General features: G+C 44.1%; 3 protein-coding genes across 6 annotated transcripts in view; 1 reads left to right on the top strand and 2 right to left on the bottom strand.

Annotated features, from left to right (window-relative positions):
• ptprfa (protein tyrosine phosphatase receptor type Fa) overlaps window positions 1-12,547 on the bottom strand; it is a 29,692-nt gene extending 17,145 nt beyond the window's left edge. For 2 of the 4 annotated variants that reach the window (XM_061297826.1, XM_061297827.1), the window contains exons 1-6: window positions 12,415-12,547; window positions 11,740-12,052; window positions 8,934-8,965; window positions 2,474-2,610; window positions 2,257-2,402; window positions 916-1,057 (exon numbers count right to left, since the gene is read on the bottom strand). In XM_061297826.1, coding sequence (XP_061153810.1) covers window positions 916-1,057; window positions 2,257-2,402; window positions 2,474-2,555 — 370 coding nt within the window. In that variant the 5' untranslated portion in view covers window positions 2,556-2,610; window positions 8,934-8,965; window positions 11,740-12,052; window positions 12,415-12,547. The remainder of the gene's footprint in view (window positions 1-915; window positions 1,058-2,256; window positions 2,403-2,473; window positions 2,611-8,933; window positions 8,966-11,739; window positions 12,053-12,414) is intronic. The other 2 variants (XM_061297825.1, XM_061297828.1) reach the window with 1 other exon arrangement.
• Window positions 12,548-12,586: 39 nt separating this feature from the next.
• On the top strand, window positions 12,587-14,457 carry hyi (hydroxypyruvate isomerase). Its single transcript, XM_061297835.1, has 8 exons — window positions 12,587-12,989; window positions 13,055-13,166; window positions 13,308-13,425; window positions 13,495-13,573; window positions 13,636-13,685; window positions 13,752-13,821; window positions 13,933-14,067; window positions 14,133-14,457. The coding sequence occupies exons 1-8, from the start codon at window positions 12,674-12,676 to the stop codon at window positions 14,186-14,188; spliced, it is 936 nt and encodes a 311-aa protein (XP_061153819.1). The 5' UTR covers window positions 12,587-12,673; the 3' UTR covers window positions 14,189-14,457.
• Window positions 14,284-16,969, bottom strand: part of szt2 (SZT2 subunit of KICSTOR complex) — a 27,948-nt gene continuing 25,262 nt past the window's right edge. The window contains exons 70-73 of the mRNA XM_061297824.1: window positions 16,311-16,827; window positions 16,102-16,212; window positions 15,962-16,030; window positions 14,284-15,897 (exon numbers count right to left, since the gene is read on the bottom strand). Coding sequence (XP_061153808.1) covers window positions 15,754-15,897; window positions 15,962-16,030; window positions 16,102-16,212; window positions 16,311-16,827 — 841 coding nt within the window. The 3' untranslated portion in view covers window positions 14,284-15,753. The remainder of the gene's footprint in view (window positions 15,898-15,961; window positions 16,031-16,101; window positions 16,213-16,310; window positions 16,828-16,969) is intronic.

The raw sequence follows: 16,969 nt of genomic DNA, 5'->3' as shown, positions 1-16,969 counted from the left end.
GCAGAGATTCCAGCACAGATTTGAGAGCCACTCGGGTTTCAAAACACGTCACGAACAAAGTGTGAACATGATGCGCCCACCGTTGAGGCGAGCACATCCGCAACCTGATCAGGCAGCCAAACAAAAGTGACAGAGGGGGGATGGAGGGGAAGGAATTTAGAGGAGTTTCGGCACCAGATTCCATCCCACTTTCCGAAAACATATGTTGTATGCTTGTGGGTTCTGTACGCTTTGGTGTGAAAGTACACGAAAAGTAAAAATGCACAATATGAAAATAAAACTATCTATTTTAAAATGATAGAATGGCATAATAACAATGTAAATATAATGGTATGATAGAGAGGTAAGTAAAATTTAGTAGTAGGCGTGAGCGACTTTTAAAAACTAAGTTAAAATATAACAAATTAAGAAAATAACATACAATAGAAATAAAAAAATATTTGTTAAGATATCGAATCATACACGTAACTATAAATTAAAATGGTATGCTAAAAAATAAAAATAAAAACATGAATATGTACTACATGAACTAATGAGATGAACTAAAGCCTATCCCAGCTGTCTTGGGGATATACATATAAAAATACAATTTCATCTCAAGTAACAAAATGCATGTGGTGACCTTGTTGCAACGGGCGTGCAAACATGCATGAAAACATTCGTGTGTGCAGCCCAAGTTATGCTTGGCGGGTCACGTCTGTGCAGAAAACTGAGAACAGGTGCACACCTAGGCATCTCACTGGGCCCGCTGAGCTTAGCTCTGGCTTACTTTTTTTGACTATGTGCCACCTAGCAAGGCCGCACGATTTACCAGATCGCTGTTCTGTAATAATAGCACTGACACAGAAATGTTGAGCTGTCCCTTTCCCTTCTTCTGAAGGGGTGGGGTGGGGGGGTGAAGACGACTACCCTTACCTTCTAGGACGGTGAGTTTGGCGCTGACGTTGATCTCCCCCAAGCTGTTGGCAGCGGTGCACTCGTAAATCGCCTCGTCGCGGTTCGTCCTAAGTGGCTGGATTCGCAAAACCGAACCCGAGCCGTTGTCAAACTCAATCACCTGCACGAATGGAAGACAGACCTCGCTAGTCAACGCGACTTTGGTCAAAAATTGTCATGGTCAAAGTTGTTTACTTCATCATAGTTTTTATTTCACTTTGAGTTTTTCACTTAGTTTTAATTAGTTTCTAAAGCAGGGTTTTTATATATTTTAATTTTGTGAAAAAAAGTGAACTAAAACAAAGTTATGATTATATATTTTTTTTAAGAGTACACTGATCCCTCGGTAGTTTGCGTTTCTTTTTTCGCGGGTTCACTACATCGTGGATTTTTTTTCCAAATTAAAAAAACATTTAAAAGTCAAAATAAAACTTCTAAATTGAGGAAACAAGCCTGCCCAGTACTTCTTGTTGGTGCCCGTATTTCGAGGATTTCACTTATCGCGGGTGGTTTTTGGAACCAATTATCTGTGATAAACGAGGGATTACTGTATTTGTTGATTGCAAGATAAAAAACAGGTCACAAAGTATTGTGTAGTAAAGTATATAAATTGGGTTGACTATAAACATCTCGGGTGGAGCCGCTGCTCAACGGGACTGAAGACGGAAGTGTTCCGTGGAGGGAGGACCACCTAGCGAGGAGGAAGTTTTGCGTCCAATGACGCGCCTGAGTGGAGATCAGGTATGCAAGGGGTCTCGGGAATGGAATAGTTGGGGGTGTTAAAGACTTGGAGGTCGGGCCGAGGGGCTTTCACACTTCCGCCGCGGCATTCCTGCCCTAATGAGGGAGGCGGAGAGCGGCGGGCCTCCCGACGGGGAGGCATCACTTTGGCCTTCGGGCTTCACTTGGCAGCAAAACGGGAAGAAGAACACCAACATTCCTGAAGAACATTCCTGATTGTCTGCAAGGCCGCCGGCCAATTAGAGCGCTCAGGTGGGCGCGGAATGACGAGCACAGAAAGGACCGAGCATCCTCACCCAAAAAGAAAAATCAATTTTGGTTCTGTAGCAACTTAACAAATGTTCTCAAAGGTTGTGACGCCCGGGCAACACAAAAGAACTTTAGTTTGTGGAATGTGATAAGCTCTTAAACACACACGCATTTCTGGGATCTTGTTTCAAACACCAACGGCACCAAGAAGAAAGATGCTGTTCTACACTGTGGTTAAAAAAAAAAATTGCATGACAGGAACTGTCTGTAAAGAGAGCCATTTGTATATTTGTTTTGATTTAATTGGTCTTTTTTTCTCTTTACACGTACCTCAAATCGCTGTGAGCTGACTTTCTTGCCTTTCTTCATCCAGGTGATGCGCGGCTTGGGCTCGCCCAGTGCCTGGCAGACGAATGAGGCCACACCCCCTGAGATGCCTGTCTGGTCGTCGGGCGACTTGACAAAGGTCGGCATGGCTGCGAGGACAAACGCTGCCATGAAATGGCGTGTGCGGTAAATTAGGCCTTCCGAAATGTAGCAAACTCACTGTCGGCGCGAGACGGCAGCAGCAGCCAGGCCAACGACAGCGCCAGGAGTGGAACGGCACCACCGATGCGGCCCATGCCCATTGTCTCCACTTCGGCTGCCGATTGGCTAAAAGGTCACGTCGTAGTCGAGAGAAACCTGCCGGGAGAAATGGAAATTAACACAAATTTGTTAATAACTCAGCAAACTCACACTGATCACGTCACATGACTGACTCAAAATGTCTTATTCTGGCCAATTACCAGCAGGAAGCCTCTCAAATGTACTGTTTTGTAATAATTGATGTCAGTGTGAAAGCCTCAAATTCAATCGCTGAAACAGAGGCTCAATTTCCTCACTCGAACCAAAAACCTCGACAAGCACGCGCGCTCAACGCGCAAAGTGCGCCCCACTTTTGTCACATTCCAGAGTGGGGGCCACTACCGCTAACACGCGCACATGTCATGGCGGCGCTTGACCGCGGCTCAGCCCTCTGAGTGTCCTTAAGGTGACGCTTCCTGACCGGGCAGCTGCACTCTGGTGACCTGCTGTTAACACGCTTAAATGTGAATGTCTTGGAGCCAACGTGTCTACGGGCGCCATTGCCTGAGTGGTTGGGTCTTCATCTGAGCCATTTCTGGAATTTGTCATTTTCAATAAGTCATGCCAATTTGTCACTATTGCTAAATTTGATAACTTTTAAGTCAACCGATTATTGAGGGTTGCCCTGTTTATATATATATATTAGGGGTGTAACGATTCATCGATCCACATCGATGAATCGATATAATGCTCTACGATTTATTGGCATCGATGCTAAACGTAAACATCGATTTATATCGCCGTGTTTGACCTCGGACATTAGACGCGACTTTATTTTGAAATCCAGTTCATTGTTGCTTGCTTCCTCTTTCCGGGAGCAGTGCGCGGCGTTGTTGTGTTGTGAGCAGAGCAGCCACGTGAAAGGGGTGTCGACAACTCGTACGCGGCTCCTGGGCTGGTGCTATGGCTAGTGTCCAAAAAGACGAGGAAATTGGCTCCCCTTTAGGCTTCAAGTCATTCGTTTGGAAGCACTTTGGATTCCAAAGAAAAGATGGCTCAACGGACAAGACACGTGCAGTTTATAAATCCTGCCATGCGGTGATCAAATATTCAGGGAGCACAAATCTCGCCGCACATTTAAAGAAAAAACACGACATCAAAGTTCAGTGTTAAAATAAGCACTTTGTATACTGCAATACTCTTGTAATTTCCTAAATAAAGAGTTTGCAGTACCTTGTTGATTTTGCGTATGAATTGTTATAAATCAGGATATTGTTCTATATTTTTTATTAAAAAAGAATATCGATCGTAGAGCACTATATCGAGATATATCGTGAATGAATCGCAGCAGGCTTTAAGATATCGGCAAATATCGTATCGTAGTTCTTTGTATCGATATGATATCGTATCGTGACAAAACCCGCGATTTACACCCCTAACATATATGTATATATATATATATATATATATATATATGTGTGTGTAAAATAAAAATCTCAAGTTTGAGTGATAATGCTATGAAAATAAAGCCTTAAATTAGCTTTAGCATTAGCGGATCTTTGAGCCATGATGTAAGCGAGCAGCCGCGTTCCGCCGCTGGGAACCAACTCATGGAGAACGTCCACATTTGTGCATGTGTGTGTGAATGTTGTGTCTCGCAGACGTAATTCCAGCTGCGTGAAACTTAAACTTCCCCTGGGACTCTGCAACGTGTAAGATTTCTCACCGGAAAATACACGGCACTCGGCCAGAGAGCACAATTTTTTTTTTTCTCACGTCTCTGGGAAAACTCCAATTAAAGAATATAACAGCAGCCAACGATAAACAAAACAAATCAGTAATATCAAAGATTTCACTTTCCATATTGGTTAAATTTGACAACTTTTGGGACATTATCACTGAGCAGCTCTCCTTGATTCACTTCAATCAGTTACTCACTCACAATGGCAGCAGTTAGCCGGCGCGGACTTACAAGCGTCACATTCACAGTACACTTTGTCCAGGTTTTGAATTGATAGAAATGTTAACATAAGATTGTTTTATGTGAAAATACACGTCGGACGAAAAATGGCATTTTGAATTTTACTATATGATTATCCTGTGGAATGTTATGGATATATTTTTGTGGTTAACTTTTTAAAATGTCACATTTGGAATCCAACAAGATCATCCTGTGGAATGTTAGTTATATTTTTGTGGTTAATGTTTGATTTTTTTAATTTTATTATTCAAATTAAAATTCAACACGGCAAAAACCAAAAGGGAACCACACATACAAACTATTAAAAATAGCAATACCCCCCCCCCCCCCCCAATATTCCATGAGCACAAGAACATGATGTGCAAGCAGGTGTCTCACCTGCAGCACACTGACTGGACGGAGAAAACTTTCCAGGCAAAGAACAAAAAGACAAGACTCTCCTGACTTGTGAGGTCCAAAGGATTAAATAGTTATCCAAGGGATGAAGACAACTTTCCAGAGGATGAAGAAGATGAGTCCTCCAGAGAACGAGGACGAATTTCCTGAGTATCCAGAATGCTGGCAGCCTTGGATGAATTCTCTCGCAAAGCCCTGAGAAATGCTCCTCCTTCTGGCTGCTCAGCGTGGAGCCTAGGGGTGTTGTTGGATGTATCTCTTTTTAGGGGGGGGGCTACTGTGGGGGAATTTCAGCAGGGTCACCCACAGGTGGCAGCCGATTGCGGAGCCGTGATTGATCCGCCAGCAGAGATCGCTTGCTGGCGTTTGCTGGGAAACTGCCCACGTCTCCGGAGTGTGGCTGATGTCATGGGTGTCGGGTTTCCAGCCTGGGGGGACAGAGGGGGCCATCAATTGGGGTGCGGGACTAGGGTGGGAACTTTGCTCGAGGTATGGGCCATGTGAGAGTGGCTCCTCCCTCCGGTGGGACTGGAGCAGACAAGGAAGAGGAGGAAGACGAGGAGTGTTTGTTGGGAAACAGCCCAGGTGTGAGCGTACATGAGGGTCTTTGCCGAAAGCAAGTCGTCAAAAGCTCACTCACTTTGTGATGCACAGAAAATTGCAAAAAGGTTCCGATGTTATAGTCGCTGTAAAGCCAATTCAGAGGTTTCGGAATACATATCTGAGCATACAAAAATGGTTGACAATGACGGCCCTCTGGCGTAGCAACTTTCGAGTGCCTCATTGTCGATCGCAAGTGTACGCAAGTCGCGCTGACAAAAAGTCTGCAAACGCGAGTGCACCAGCTCAGCGGGACCCAAGTATTCTTTTGCAGGCCGGATTCAACAACTGTCGTGGCTCCTAGGGGTCCTGAACTTTGGGTCCTGAACCCAACGCTACACGAGACGCGAGCGCCTCCAGTAGGACAGTAACACGAGATTCCATGGGGGCATGGGGGGGGCAGGATGCAGTCACGCCCACCAGGGGGTGGCCATGCCCGCTTTTGTGTTGGCGTCATGTGACTTTTGACCCTGTGTGAGTTCATGTTTACTGCAGTGATTCATGTGCAGCAGAAAGGCGAGATGGTTGCCTTTAGGAGGCAAAAAAAAGTCTTTGTGTTGCTGAAATGGATAGCACCCCCACCCTAGACCGACACGCACACACACACGCGTGCACACACACACACGCACACACACACCACCGGCAACTTCTCAAAACCCTTCCTTCATCACTACCTGGGGGGTAAAAAATCATTTGCCTAGTCTAAAGTTCATGTAAGATCAACAAATATTTCCATAGATATATTTGTCTGCGTGTGTGCGTGTGCATACTGTCCCTATAGGTATTGAAGTGCAGCGTCAGCACAGTGCTGGTCTTCCCACTGGTCAGAAAGCTGCTACATTTTCACGACCTTCTCTTTCTCTTGTTCTCCATTCTCTCTCTCTCACACACACACACACATGCACGCACACACGCACGCACACACCCTTCTGACTATCCAGGGTATTACGTAAGTGCAAGATTCCTGTTGATTTTGAATGCTAAACAGCAACCCCCCACATATTGGCAACAACATTAACTCAAAAGCCTTTTCTTAGTCTCGTTTTTCTTGATTAATTGTTTGAGGCGTCACACGAGGGGAGTCAATCTTCAAGCATAGTTTGTTCTGTCCTGCACCTGTCACAATTTCACAGCAGAGCGGTAAACGAAGACGAAGAAGAAAAACAAGAAACATTTGCTGACTCCAACGGCCATAAAAAGATGAAAGTGTTCTCTGTCGAGGCCCTCAAGAGAGCTCGTTAAAGAGAACTTCTGATCAGAGAGATGTAAGACGGACACACTGAGCGAGACGCCCAGCTAAGACCCTTTACCAAAGCTGAGGAGTACAACAATTTAGCCAAACTCACTAACATTAGCGTGCATCCCAAATCCACATTAGTTTAGTTTATTGTTTAGCACATATTATTATATCAATAACTGTGCAAGGAGGGAGACGAAGCCTAGGGCTTGTAAAGAGCTCCACTCCTTCTAACCCCCCAATTCCAACCCTTAATGCTGAGTGCCAAGCAGGTAGGCAATGGGTCCCATTTTTACAGTATGACCCGGCCGGGGTTTGAACCCACAACCTTCCAGTCGCAGGGAGGACACTCTAACCACTAGGCCACTGAGCTGGTTTTGTTGTCATGTTTCCCTTCCATGGGTGCCCAAGTGTCCCAATTCATTTGTCCACCGTTTTGTCATTTCCTGTTGATGTGGTAATACTTTTGTCCTTAATAATTTGCCGAAACGGCACATTCACGATCGGTAGGCGTCCAAACACTATAAAAACATTTTTATACGTATTTGACACTTCAGACAGAAATTTAGCGTTTTATCGGGCATGAAGAAAGCCCACTCTCTAGTGTCCAGTTGGTACAAGGGCTTTTTTTCTTTTTGTTAGCCTGTCCTCGCATCAGTCCGCCCGAAAGCACCCAGCAGAGCGACAGATTGTCAGGGCGGCGCGAGCGCGCCAGGCTCAGCGGGGTCACATCCCGCCAGTGCCCGGCCAGAGACGTTGACTGCATTGCGCTCTGGGCGACGTACTAGAATGGTGCTACCATGCTAACGACATATGGTCATGATTCATCGTCTCCTCAGGAAATGCTTGCCATAAATGCAACAAAAATGGCCCAAAAATTACATTCAGTGCATCTTTAAAGAGAAATTTCATATTTTTATGGCCTGATGTAGACTGTATATTATCATTATTACATTATATATATATATATATATATATATATATATATATATATATATATATATATATATATATATATACACACACACAGTATGTTCATATGTATGACAACCTTAATGATCACTATTGCTATTATGGGGGCACGTTTGTAATCATCATAACATTTTGCATTAACCACTGGAATTCTAAAGACTGACAATATATTGCATTTGGCATGGAAAGTCACCAATTTATCATTTTTATACACCGCATTTCTAAAATTCTGATTCAAAAATATACATTTGGTTGTCAACTGTGTTATTTGGCTGAGAAAATGTTGCACTTGAATGTGAAACTCAAGGAAGTGAAGCGCTGCAGCAGCCGGAGTGCGGCGTGCATGCAGACGAGCGCGACTCCTCCAGCATGAATGAAGTCGAGGAAGATGAAGGCGGCGGCATGTGCCGGAGCTTCATCAGTATTCCATCGCTCACTCTGGGGATGATTCGCTCATCCCTGCACGCCTTGGACACCGCCACATTACATGTTGCTTTTTTTTTTTTTTTTTTAAATGTAGCATCAGTGTTTTTTTTCTTGTTACATGAACAGTGATTAACTTCTTTTTACACTTTAATGACAGGTAATAAATTAACAAATCACATATTTGAATAATAAATATATACAGAGAATTTTTAAAATAAAAACAAAAGCTAGCCTTAATTATTCAATAATTTATCATAACCATTTATCATTATCATTATTTACATAAAATTGGTACACAAGTAAAACCGCATTTTAAAAAAACCAAAGAATAAGCGAAATTAAAACAAATCTAAGCTGATGATTTGCTCATCCCTGCACAAAATTGACACCGACACGTTACATGTTGCTTATTTTTAGTGTAGCATCAATGTTTTTTTCTTGTTACATAAACAGTGATTAACTTCTTTTTACTCTTTAATGACATGTAATAAATCAAAATGTTTACACAAAATTGGTACACAATTGTACAATATATAGCGTTGGAAAAAAAACTTAAACGAATAAGTAAAATTAAAACGTAAATAAATCAATCTTAAATCAAATATTAATAAATCAGTTATCACTTATCTTAACCAGATTATTCAACTTCTTTGTCTTTTATCATTATTATTATCGTTGTTGTTATCACAAGCGTTAATTTTGGTGAATTTGTTATTAAATTATTTCATTCATGATTAGTACTTGAAGCTGCCTGCTGCCAGGCAAGTAGTGAACCCAAACCGTGAACGGCGCGCGTACAAGTGTGACGGTGTGCACACACACACTCACCATGTTCTCGAGTAGGTGGAGGTGGTCTTCTTCTTCAGGTGGTCCACATCAGAACGCCAACAAACGGGAATGCGCCAAAACAAAAACAAAGACAAAATCAGTTCACACTTGCAATATCCACCGCAAAATCAGATGATAAAAGTCCCGATAAATCCCTGGCTTGGTTCTCTTCTTTCGGTGTCGTCCGTTGGTTTCGCTCGGCCCGCCCGGGTGGCAAACCGTCAGAAAAAAAAACAAGAAGAAAAAGGGAAAAAAAGAAGAGAAGGAGGAGGAAAAGAAAAAGAAGAACGCCGCTGAGCTGCGCGCTGATGCTCGCTTGTCGATCGGGAGACTTCGGGCAAGTTCGGCTCTTTCCGGAATCAACAGCGCACGAAGTGACGCTGATTGGCCAATTCATTTGGCAGTTAACTTGTGGCATTCACGCACGCCATAACACGCGCATTACATTTGACAGTTTCCAATATGTTTCGACAGCTTTTACAGGTATACTGACTCAATTTATATCTTTTGTTTTGAATATTTCTGATGCTACTCCAGCCTAGTGGTAGAGTGTCCGCCCTGAGACTGGAAGGTTGTGGGTTCAAACCCCGGCCGGGTCATACCAAAGACTATAAAAATGGAACCCATTGCCTCCCTGCTTGGCACTCAGCATTAAGGGTTGGAATTGGGGGGTTAGATCGCCAAATGATTCCCGAGCGCGGCACCGCTGCTGCTCACTGCTCCCCTCTCCCCCAGGGGATGGATCAAAATCACATGGGGATGGGTTAAATGCAGAGGACAAATTTCACCACATCCAGATGTGTGTGTGACGATCATTGGGACTTTAATCTTTTAACCTTAATGTTAGTGTGCGTGTGAACTCAAATACTAAGTTAATCATTTGTATGATTGCTTGATGCCAACATATATTTGGCACATATATAGGTGATATAAGTGATATATATAAGTGAGCAAACAATATAAATACATCAAAAATAATAAATACATTACATACATGTGTGTGTGTGTATGTATGTATGCATGTATGTATGTATGTATGTAAGTGTATATATATATATATATATATATATGAAAACACGCACACACACACAGATTGTATCTACTGTATAACCAGTTGTAAAGTTGGAAAATATGTAATGGTAGTGTGTGAAGGAATGAGGTCGAAATACAAAAAGTCCTGCCTGGCTACAAAAACAGATATGCTCAAACCTCATTGAATAAAGTACATAAACAGAAAAGTATATTGACATATTAAATCAATAAAATAAATATTTTAAGCATATAATTATACCTACACACCAAATCAATAAAGAACACATAACTAGACATTTTTAATAGGTGGTAATGACAAATGTTTTTATAACTTTATGATCTGATATATATTTCTGAGCACTGTGAAATAACAAATGTTTTTTGATATATTGCCTAAATAGCTTAATGACCCTTAAGGAACTGTGTAATGCTTGCCTGATGTTTTTTCTCTAAATCAGGGACACAGCCAGAGTCGTCTTGACCGTTCAGTACTTGATTGTATCTTGTGTTTTGACTAAACGTCATATGTCGCCTAAATGCGAAACGCCAGCTTTTCGATTACTACTGAACGCTCTGCACAGAGCTAGGGAAATATTTTGCCTAACAAAGAAGAGATACGGTTGGAAGCATGATTAAACTAAGAATGTAATGACGTAAGCAAAGATATGGAGTATCAAAAGAACAGATAAACAAAAACATGGTAAGTGGTGAGAACAAACTTTGCACAGTCAGGGAACATTAATAAATTCATGATGTCACAGCCAGAAGCTCAAATAATTCCGTACAAAATCACAAAATTGAAAGAATGACGAATGGATGAGGTGCGACAGTGTAAGAATGGAGCAGAATGTTTACAGGAAGGTCACTTGGAAATAAAACCAGCAGGTGCCAGAGGGAGACAGCCAAGGACTCGGCCAAAGATGATCGCCAAGGCCGAAAGACGGGATGGCACCCACTCCCATTGAATCAAACCCTACTGCGAACTCGCCCCACCCCAACGACTCATCACCCATCAAACTCGCCCCACACCGGCCTGTGCAACTGAATATAAGCTGACCAAAGAACCTTGAACGTTGCCTTTTCTGAACGGAGACTTTCTGCTCTCGAAGGGCCCAGCGGCCAGCACTGTATTGTACTTTCCTGAAAACAGAGCTTTCTTAACAAGAATTGTGACTGAACTCAACCAACCTGTGTAAGTCTAATTTCTGCTTCAGTGTCTTAGCATTTTCCTACATCTGAAGAAATTAAACAAGCACGGAGTGAGTAAATTGGATAACAGGTGATTGGCAATGGCTTTTGCCGTGAGGCGCAGATAGCGCGCTCCCTAAATTAGGGACCAAATCCAACAGTAGTGTCATTATGTATATGCACAAAGTAGTGGTTAGGCTGCCCTCTCCTCTTTAGCCCCCACGCCCCCCAACCCGCCTGTTGGAGAAGCCACCAGATGGCTCCGCCCTCCTGAGGGCATGCATGCTAATATTAGCTTCATTCTCTCAAGGTAGACTTCCAGTGGCAGATGGCATGAAGCATCCTCGTCACTGCACAATGTCCCTCCGCTCGCAACAGCAAATGATGCATATTAGAAACAGAACAATCATAGCAAATCATCCCCAGTCATTTAAAAATCACTTCCAAAGAAACAAAACGAGGAAGAGAACTAGAAGAATAGTTCTACTACTAAGACACAGTTTGTTATTTTGTACACCTTTGTTTTAATTATTTGCTGAGTTGTTTTACTAGTGAGGGCAACATGGACTTCAAGCGCAAGACTTACCTGAAGGCTATCATAGTGCTTGCAGCTAGTTGAGAACCGCCACTTGCTACCTCAAATGTCACCTAACAAGACAGAAAACATACTTCATTTGACAGCAGCAATAAAAGTCGGTGAACTCTTATCGTGGCGATTGGTGTAATGACTTATCTATGCCAGAGGGAGCGCTATGAGCACAAGCGCTAATGAAAGAGCATCACCCAGGAGGGGTGCGCGGGCATCGGGGCGGCATCGCGGCCAGCTAATTGACTTCCTCGCTGGCGTTCGCCAACATAACCACACGACAACATGGCCATCAGCGTGGCTGACGGGATGCCTGCAAAATTTCACAAATCAGAAAGATCGTTTGATGAACGCTGGAGCTTGTCCCAGCTGTGCACCCTGGACTGGTCGACAGCCACTGTCAGTGAACATATTTCAAAAGTTGTGCTTGTAGAAGCATGCAGCAACATAAGTGCCTTCGCTCAGCGCCCGGTTCTCCATGAAAACGAAGGCCACATTTGAAGACAAAATTCAAAGACGTTTTGAATGACTAATATTATTTTTGCTATAGTTCTGTATGAATTAGAATGGACTCAAAAAATAGTGTTCACATTCCCAAATTAAAAAAAAGGTAACAAGAAAATAAATATTTAAAAAGACATGGCAAGTCACGTGACTAATAACGTTGTCCCATACCTACATATACGTCATCAGATGTCACGTCTCATACTCGCAGTGACACACCATTAACTTTAAGTGTTATTGTTTGTGTATGAAAACTAACAATGACAAGTCACGGGACTTGTTTTTTCCTCCACTTCCGCATACGTCACGGTCAACGCAATAAAATACATGTGTCTCACTCGAGGTGACTTGCAAGTTTAAAAAAGTAACAAGACGCTACACACGATGTTACACACTTGTATGTTATTATTTATGTCAGAAAAACAAAACTATGACGAGATACATTTGCGTCTTTCTACTTCCGCTTACCTCACAGCTGCCCGCACGTGAAAGTTCGTTGACTTGTTGGTGCCTGGGGGGGGGGAAACCTTTAAAGATGTCGTCGTCCACTGCAGCGCTTCGCTTCTGCGCCAACATTAGTTGGCTGTTCACCGAGCTGCCAGACTTCCCGCAGCGGATGCACGCGGCTGCTGCAGCCGGCTTCCGAGCCGTGGAGGCAGCCTGGCTCTATGACGCCGACCCGCTGGAACTCCGACGGGCCAAAGACGACCACGGCCTGGAGGTCGTCCTCATCAATACGCCACCCGGTCAGGGACAGAAACGATCGACACCCCTCTTCATCAATTATCATACTCATCATCATGTGTTTCAGGTGACCTCAAGGCGGGCGAGCTGGGCTTGGCGGCGGTACCGGGACGAGAAGAAGACTTCAAACGAGGGTTGGATCAGGCCATCGAGTACGCACGAGCTCTGGACTGCAAAAGGTCACACGCACGCACAAGCTGAGCCTCTATATTAGTTAGACGAATGAATGAATGAATAAATAAATAAATAGCTTAAAATTCTTGATTTAAAATAATTTGAAATAATGCTTTTAAAAATTGACGGTGTTGGTAATGTGACAGGATTCACTTGATGGCCGGCCGGGTTCCGCCGGGGATGGATGGTGGCCCTGCGGTCGTTCGGGAGATGGAGGCGGTCTTCGTGCGGAACCTCAACTACGCTGCCAAGCTGCTTTCGAAGGTGAAGGCATTTCACTGTCACAACTGACCAAGGTAACACCAGCAACCATAACCTTCCTCTCGGCATTAGGAAGGAATCACTGGCCTGATTGAGCCCATCAACACGCGGGTGACTGACGCTCGATATTTCCTGTCGTCGCCTCACTACGGTACAAACTTCTTCGGCCCAAGCAAAAAAAAAGGAAAAAAAATACATTTATTTTGTGCGCAGCTGCCACCATCTTGGGAAAAGTTGCCAAAGATAACATCAAACTGCAAATGGTGAGTGGTCACTCACCAAGTATTTGTTGACGTTGACTTGCTTACATTCTCATTCTATACTTTTAGGATGTTTTCCATTGGCAAATTATGGATGGGAACCTGACGCAAAACATGCAGCGATACTTGCCTCTCCTGGGTGAGCCATGGGATTAATGCTTTCATTTACAAAATTACATTTGTAATTAAAAGTTTTAAATTGGGCTTTCTTAACATCATGACATCATTGTGACATAATTTTCTTCGCAAGGTCACGTACAGGTGGCTCAGGTTCCCGGCAGGAACGAGCCAGACAGCGAGGGCGAGATCAACTACAACTATATCTTCTCCATGCTGGAAGCGCTTGGCTACCGTGGCTACGTCGGCTGCGAATACAAGCCGCTAGGTGGGTTGGCGGCTGTTATCGGTTTCCAAAGTGACACTTAACCTGGCACCTGCACTCTTCTTCAGGGAGCACGCAGGAAGGTTTGGGTTGGCTCAAAGATTACTGGACACGCAGGAAGTGATGCGACACAGCGAAAGGAGCACTCAAGAGGTTCACATTATGAAAGTGGCCCATGCCAAGTCAACACGCCAGCCCAGTCCCAAAAATGAAATCTGATCGAATGACGGTCAGATTTATTGAGCGTTTGTCAGCATGCATGAAGTGGCTTGTACTGTGCACCATAGACAACAGAGGTGCAATTAATCATCAATTTAATATGTAATTACTTTTTTTATGTTTTTAATTAAAACAAATGGTGGCATTTTAGTGTCACCAGTCAATATTCTCCGATTTCTGGTGTCCTCCATTATGGCTGGCTTTGTCTTTGGTATTAAATAAATGCATTTGCTAATACTTTAGAAAACAATGATTTTGCCCATGTTTTGATATTACAAACCAAATCAGCAACCAAATCGTAATTTACCTGTACTGTTAATTTGAAAAAAGTCCTGTTCTTGCTAAAGGGATGGAAATTGAAACGTTTTTAAATCCAATTCATTGATTATTTGACTAATTAATTATCAGATAAGTACCTACTTAGAATGTTCATGATAGAGTTGAAGAGCGTGCACTATTTCTCTTATAGCCTCCAGTGTTTGACATCCTAAAGCTCTGTGCGTGTGTGCACGTTTGGCCAACAGTGATGCTGTGCCATTATCCCTCAACAAAAAGGGGGGGGGGGGGGTTTAAAAAAAACTCTGTAAATGTCCTTCCCATCAGAGTTTGGGGTTGAATTAAAAAAAAACTAGTAAGGCACTTTTGGGCAGTGTGAAGCAAAAGCAAAAAAAAAAAAAAAAAGCATAGACTGAAATGTGAGAACAAACATGAAGTGCTAGTCAAAGCCCAATATGTCCACAGTCCAGATCCAATCCAAACTCTTTTGGCTTCCTCTTGAACAGGAAATGTGCAAGACAAACAAAACTCCCAACATGTTCTTTTCAGAGACTGGTTGTGTGTGTGCTCATCTTGCGATTAATTGGCAACCAATGTCGGGTCCTTCGAAAATAAACACTCCAGCGCCAACCAGAGAGGACCAAGATGTGAAGACTATGGGAAAGTTCAACATTTCACACTCGGTGAGTGTAGACGGTGGTCCTGTGGTGGACTGGTGACCAATCCAGGTTCCAAAACCAATCAGTCATAAACTCTGGTTTCACCCTTATTACGTTCCAAACTGGATGAAATGTTCAGTGATTTGAAATCTGAAAGTGCGTAAGGTGATCCTGTGTATAGCCCGCCTTTGAAACTAATGGATGGAAAGTCCCACGTTCCATTTCCTTCCAGCATCTTAAGTGTGGGAATGTCATTTTTTCAGCACTGAGTCCAAAAGGCGCAACAAGGCACTACCTTGTCGACAGGGGCTGCTCAGTGTGAGCAATCCTGTGCTAACTGTAGAAGAACCATAAGGAGTCAAAATCCAAGCATTTCAGATGAGTAATGATCCAGAAATGCCCAAATAATTTAAAAATGTCTTCTAACAGCTTAGCTTGATGCTACCGCTTACAAAGCCATGATGTAGCTTCTGGAGCTAGGCAGCTTACTAACGACAACTGGCGCAAACTGTTTTTAACTTGATTGAAGCGTTGGTTACAAGAGTCCGGTCCAGAGGTTGAAGCAAGCCGTGTTGATGACGGACTCCAGGTGATGGTACATGGAGACCAGCTGAGGTGGCGGGCTGCCGCTGCCTTGCGGCTGTGGCGGCAGCGGTTCTCGCAAAACCACCTTGAGACTCTGCAAAGAGAAGATTATGGCAAACACGCAGGTTGGTAGCGTTGACGTCATTTTGACAACTCACCGTTTTGGCAGCTTGGGAGTCGAGGAAAACCAAAACGAAGCAGTCTGTGAATTTCTGGTTTAGAACAGCCTGCAACAATGACACAGTGGGTCAGATTTGATACCCGCGCGATCCAGTTTTGGGTAGAGATGAGGTCTCACCAGATATTGGACACCGCCGTCATCAAAATGCCGGCAACTTTGAGGGAATCGACTCAGCAGGACTTTAATGAGACTCTGGTACCAGGCCGTACTCATATTCAGGAAACAGTCCTGCAGGGACACCAAGATGTGAAGCCCGGCAACCGGGGAAGCTACGAAAATTGCCCGCCTGCTCACTAATACTAAAAAGGAAAGGGGGGCATTCTCACCAGCTGGGGGTCAATGTCCGCCACTGAACAGCTCTGGACGGCCTCCAGGAGCTCCTCCAGCTCGCAGAAGGACAACTTGGTCAGCTTCAGCTTGTCCAGTGCCAGGTGCTCGCCGTGGAAGAGCCTCCTCCACAGGTTGTCGCGGCGACAGTGACCCATGGCTTCCTCCACGCTGGTCTGGATCTGCCGGAGGGCGACGGCCACCTCGTTGTTGAGCAGCGGGAACAGGGGGGACTGGTATACCAATCCCTGGGACTGGAGAGCAGAGCCAACCAGAGGGTAGAACTCATTTCCGTCACTAGGTGAACAGGTTTCTGAGCCGGAGCCGGTGGGTGCCCCCCATTGGTCCTGCTCGCCACTGGGAGATGTGCAGGACTCTGTCCGACCTAGGGCCGGGTGGCCACCCAGCTCGCCGGGCTCACGGTGGATCTGAGGAATCTTCTTGAAGCGCCGCATGTCAGCGGTGAGTCGGGGGAAGAGCTCACGCTGGCTCGTCATGATCACGTAAAAGTGCAACCTGCATACACATACTTTGCTCTTAAAGTGAACATGACTTTCAGTGTCTTGTATACAAATAGTAATGTCTGATAACACCACATAAGTCTGCCCCCACCCCAAGTTTCTCGAGAAGACTCCAGTAACCAAGCTTCCATCGGCTT

The sequence above is a fragment of the Syngnathus typhle genome, linkage group LG14, assembly GCF_033458585.1.
Source record: "Syngnathus typhle isolate RoL2023-S1 ecotype Sweden linkage group LG14, RoL_Styp_1.0, whole genome shotgun sequence".
In the NCBI taxonomy this organism is placed as follows: domain Eukaryota; kingdom Metazoa; phylum Chordata; class Actinopteri; order Syngnathiformes; family Syngnathidae; genus Syngnathus; species Syngnathus typhle.
Note: the sequence above shows the minus strand (reverse complement) of the source record. Positions and strands in the feature narration are given on the sequence as shown.

Excerpts from the sequence above, each read along its gene's own strand:
- hyi (XM_061297835.1), top strand. The coding sequence starts at position 12,674 with ATGACGAGATACATTTGCGTCTTTCTACTTCCGCTTACCTCACAGCTG. Across the intron at positions 12,990-13,054 it reads CCTCATCAATACGCCACCCG|GTGACCTCAAGGCGGGCGAG; the intron begins GTCAGGGACAGA and ends CATGTGTTTCAG. Across the intron at positions 13,167-13,307 it reads CGAGCTCTGGACTGCAAAAG|GATTCACTTGATGGCCGGCC; the intron begins GTCACACGCACG and ends GTAATGTGACAG.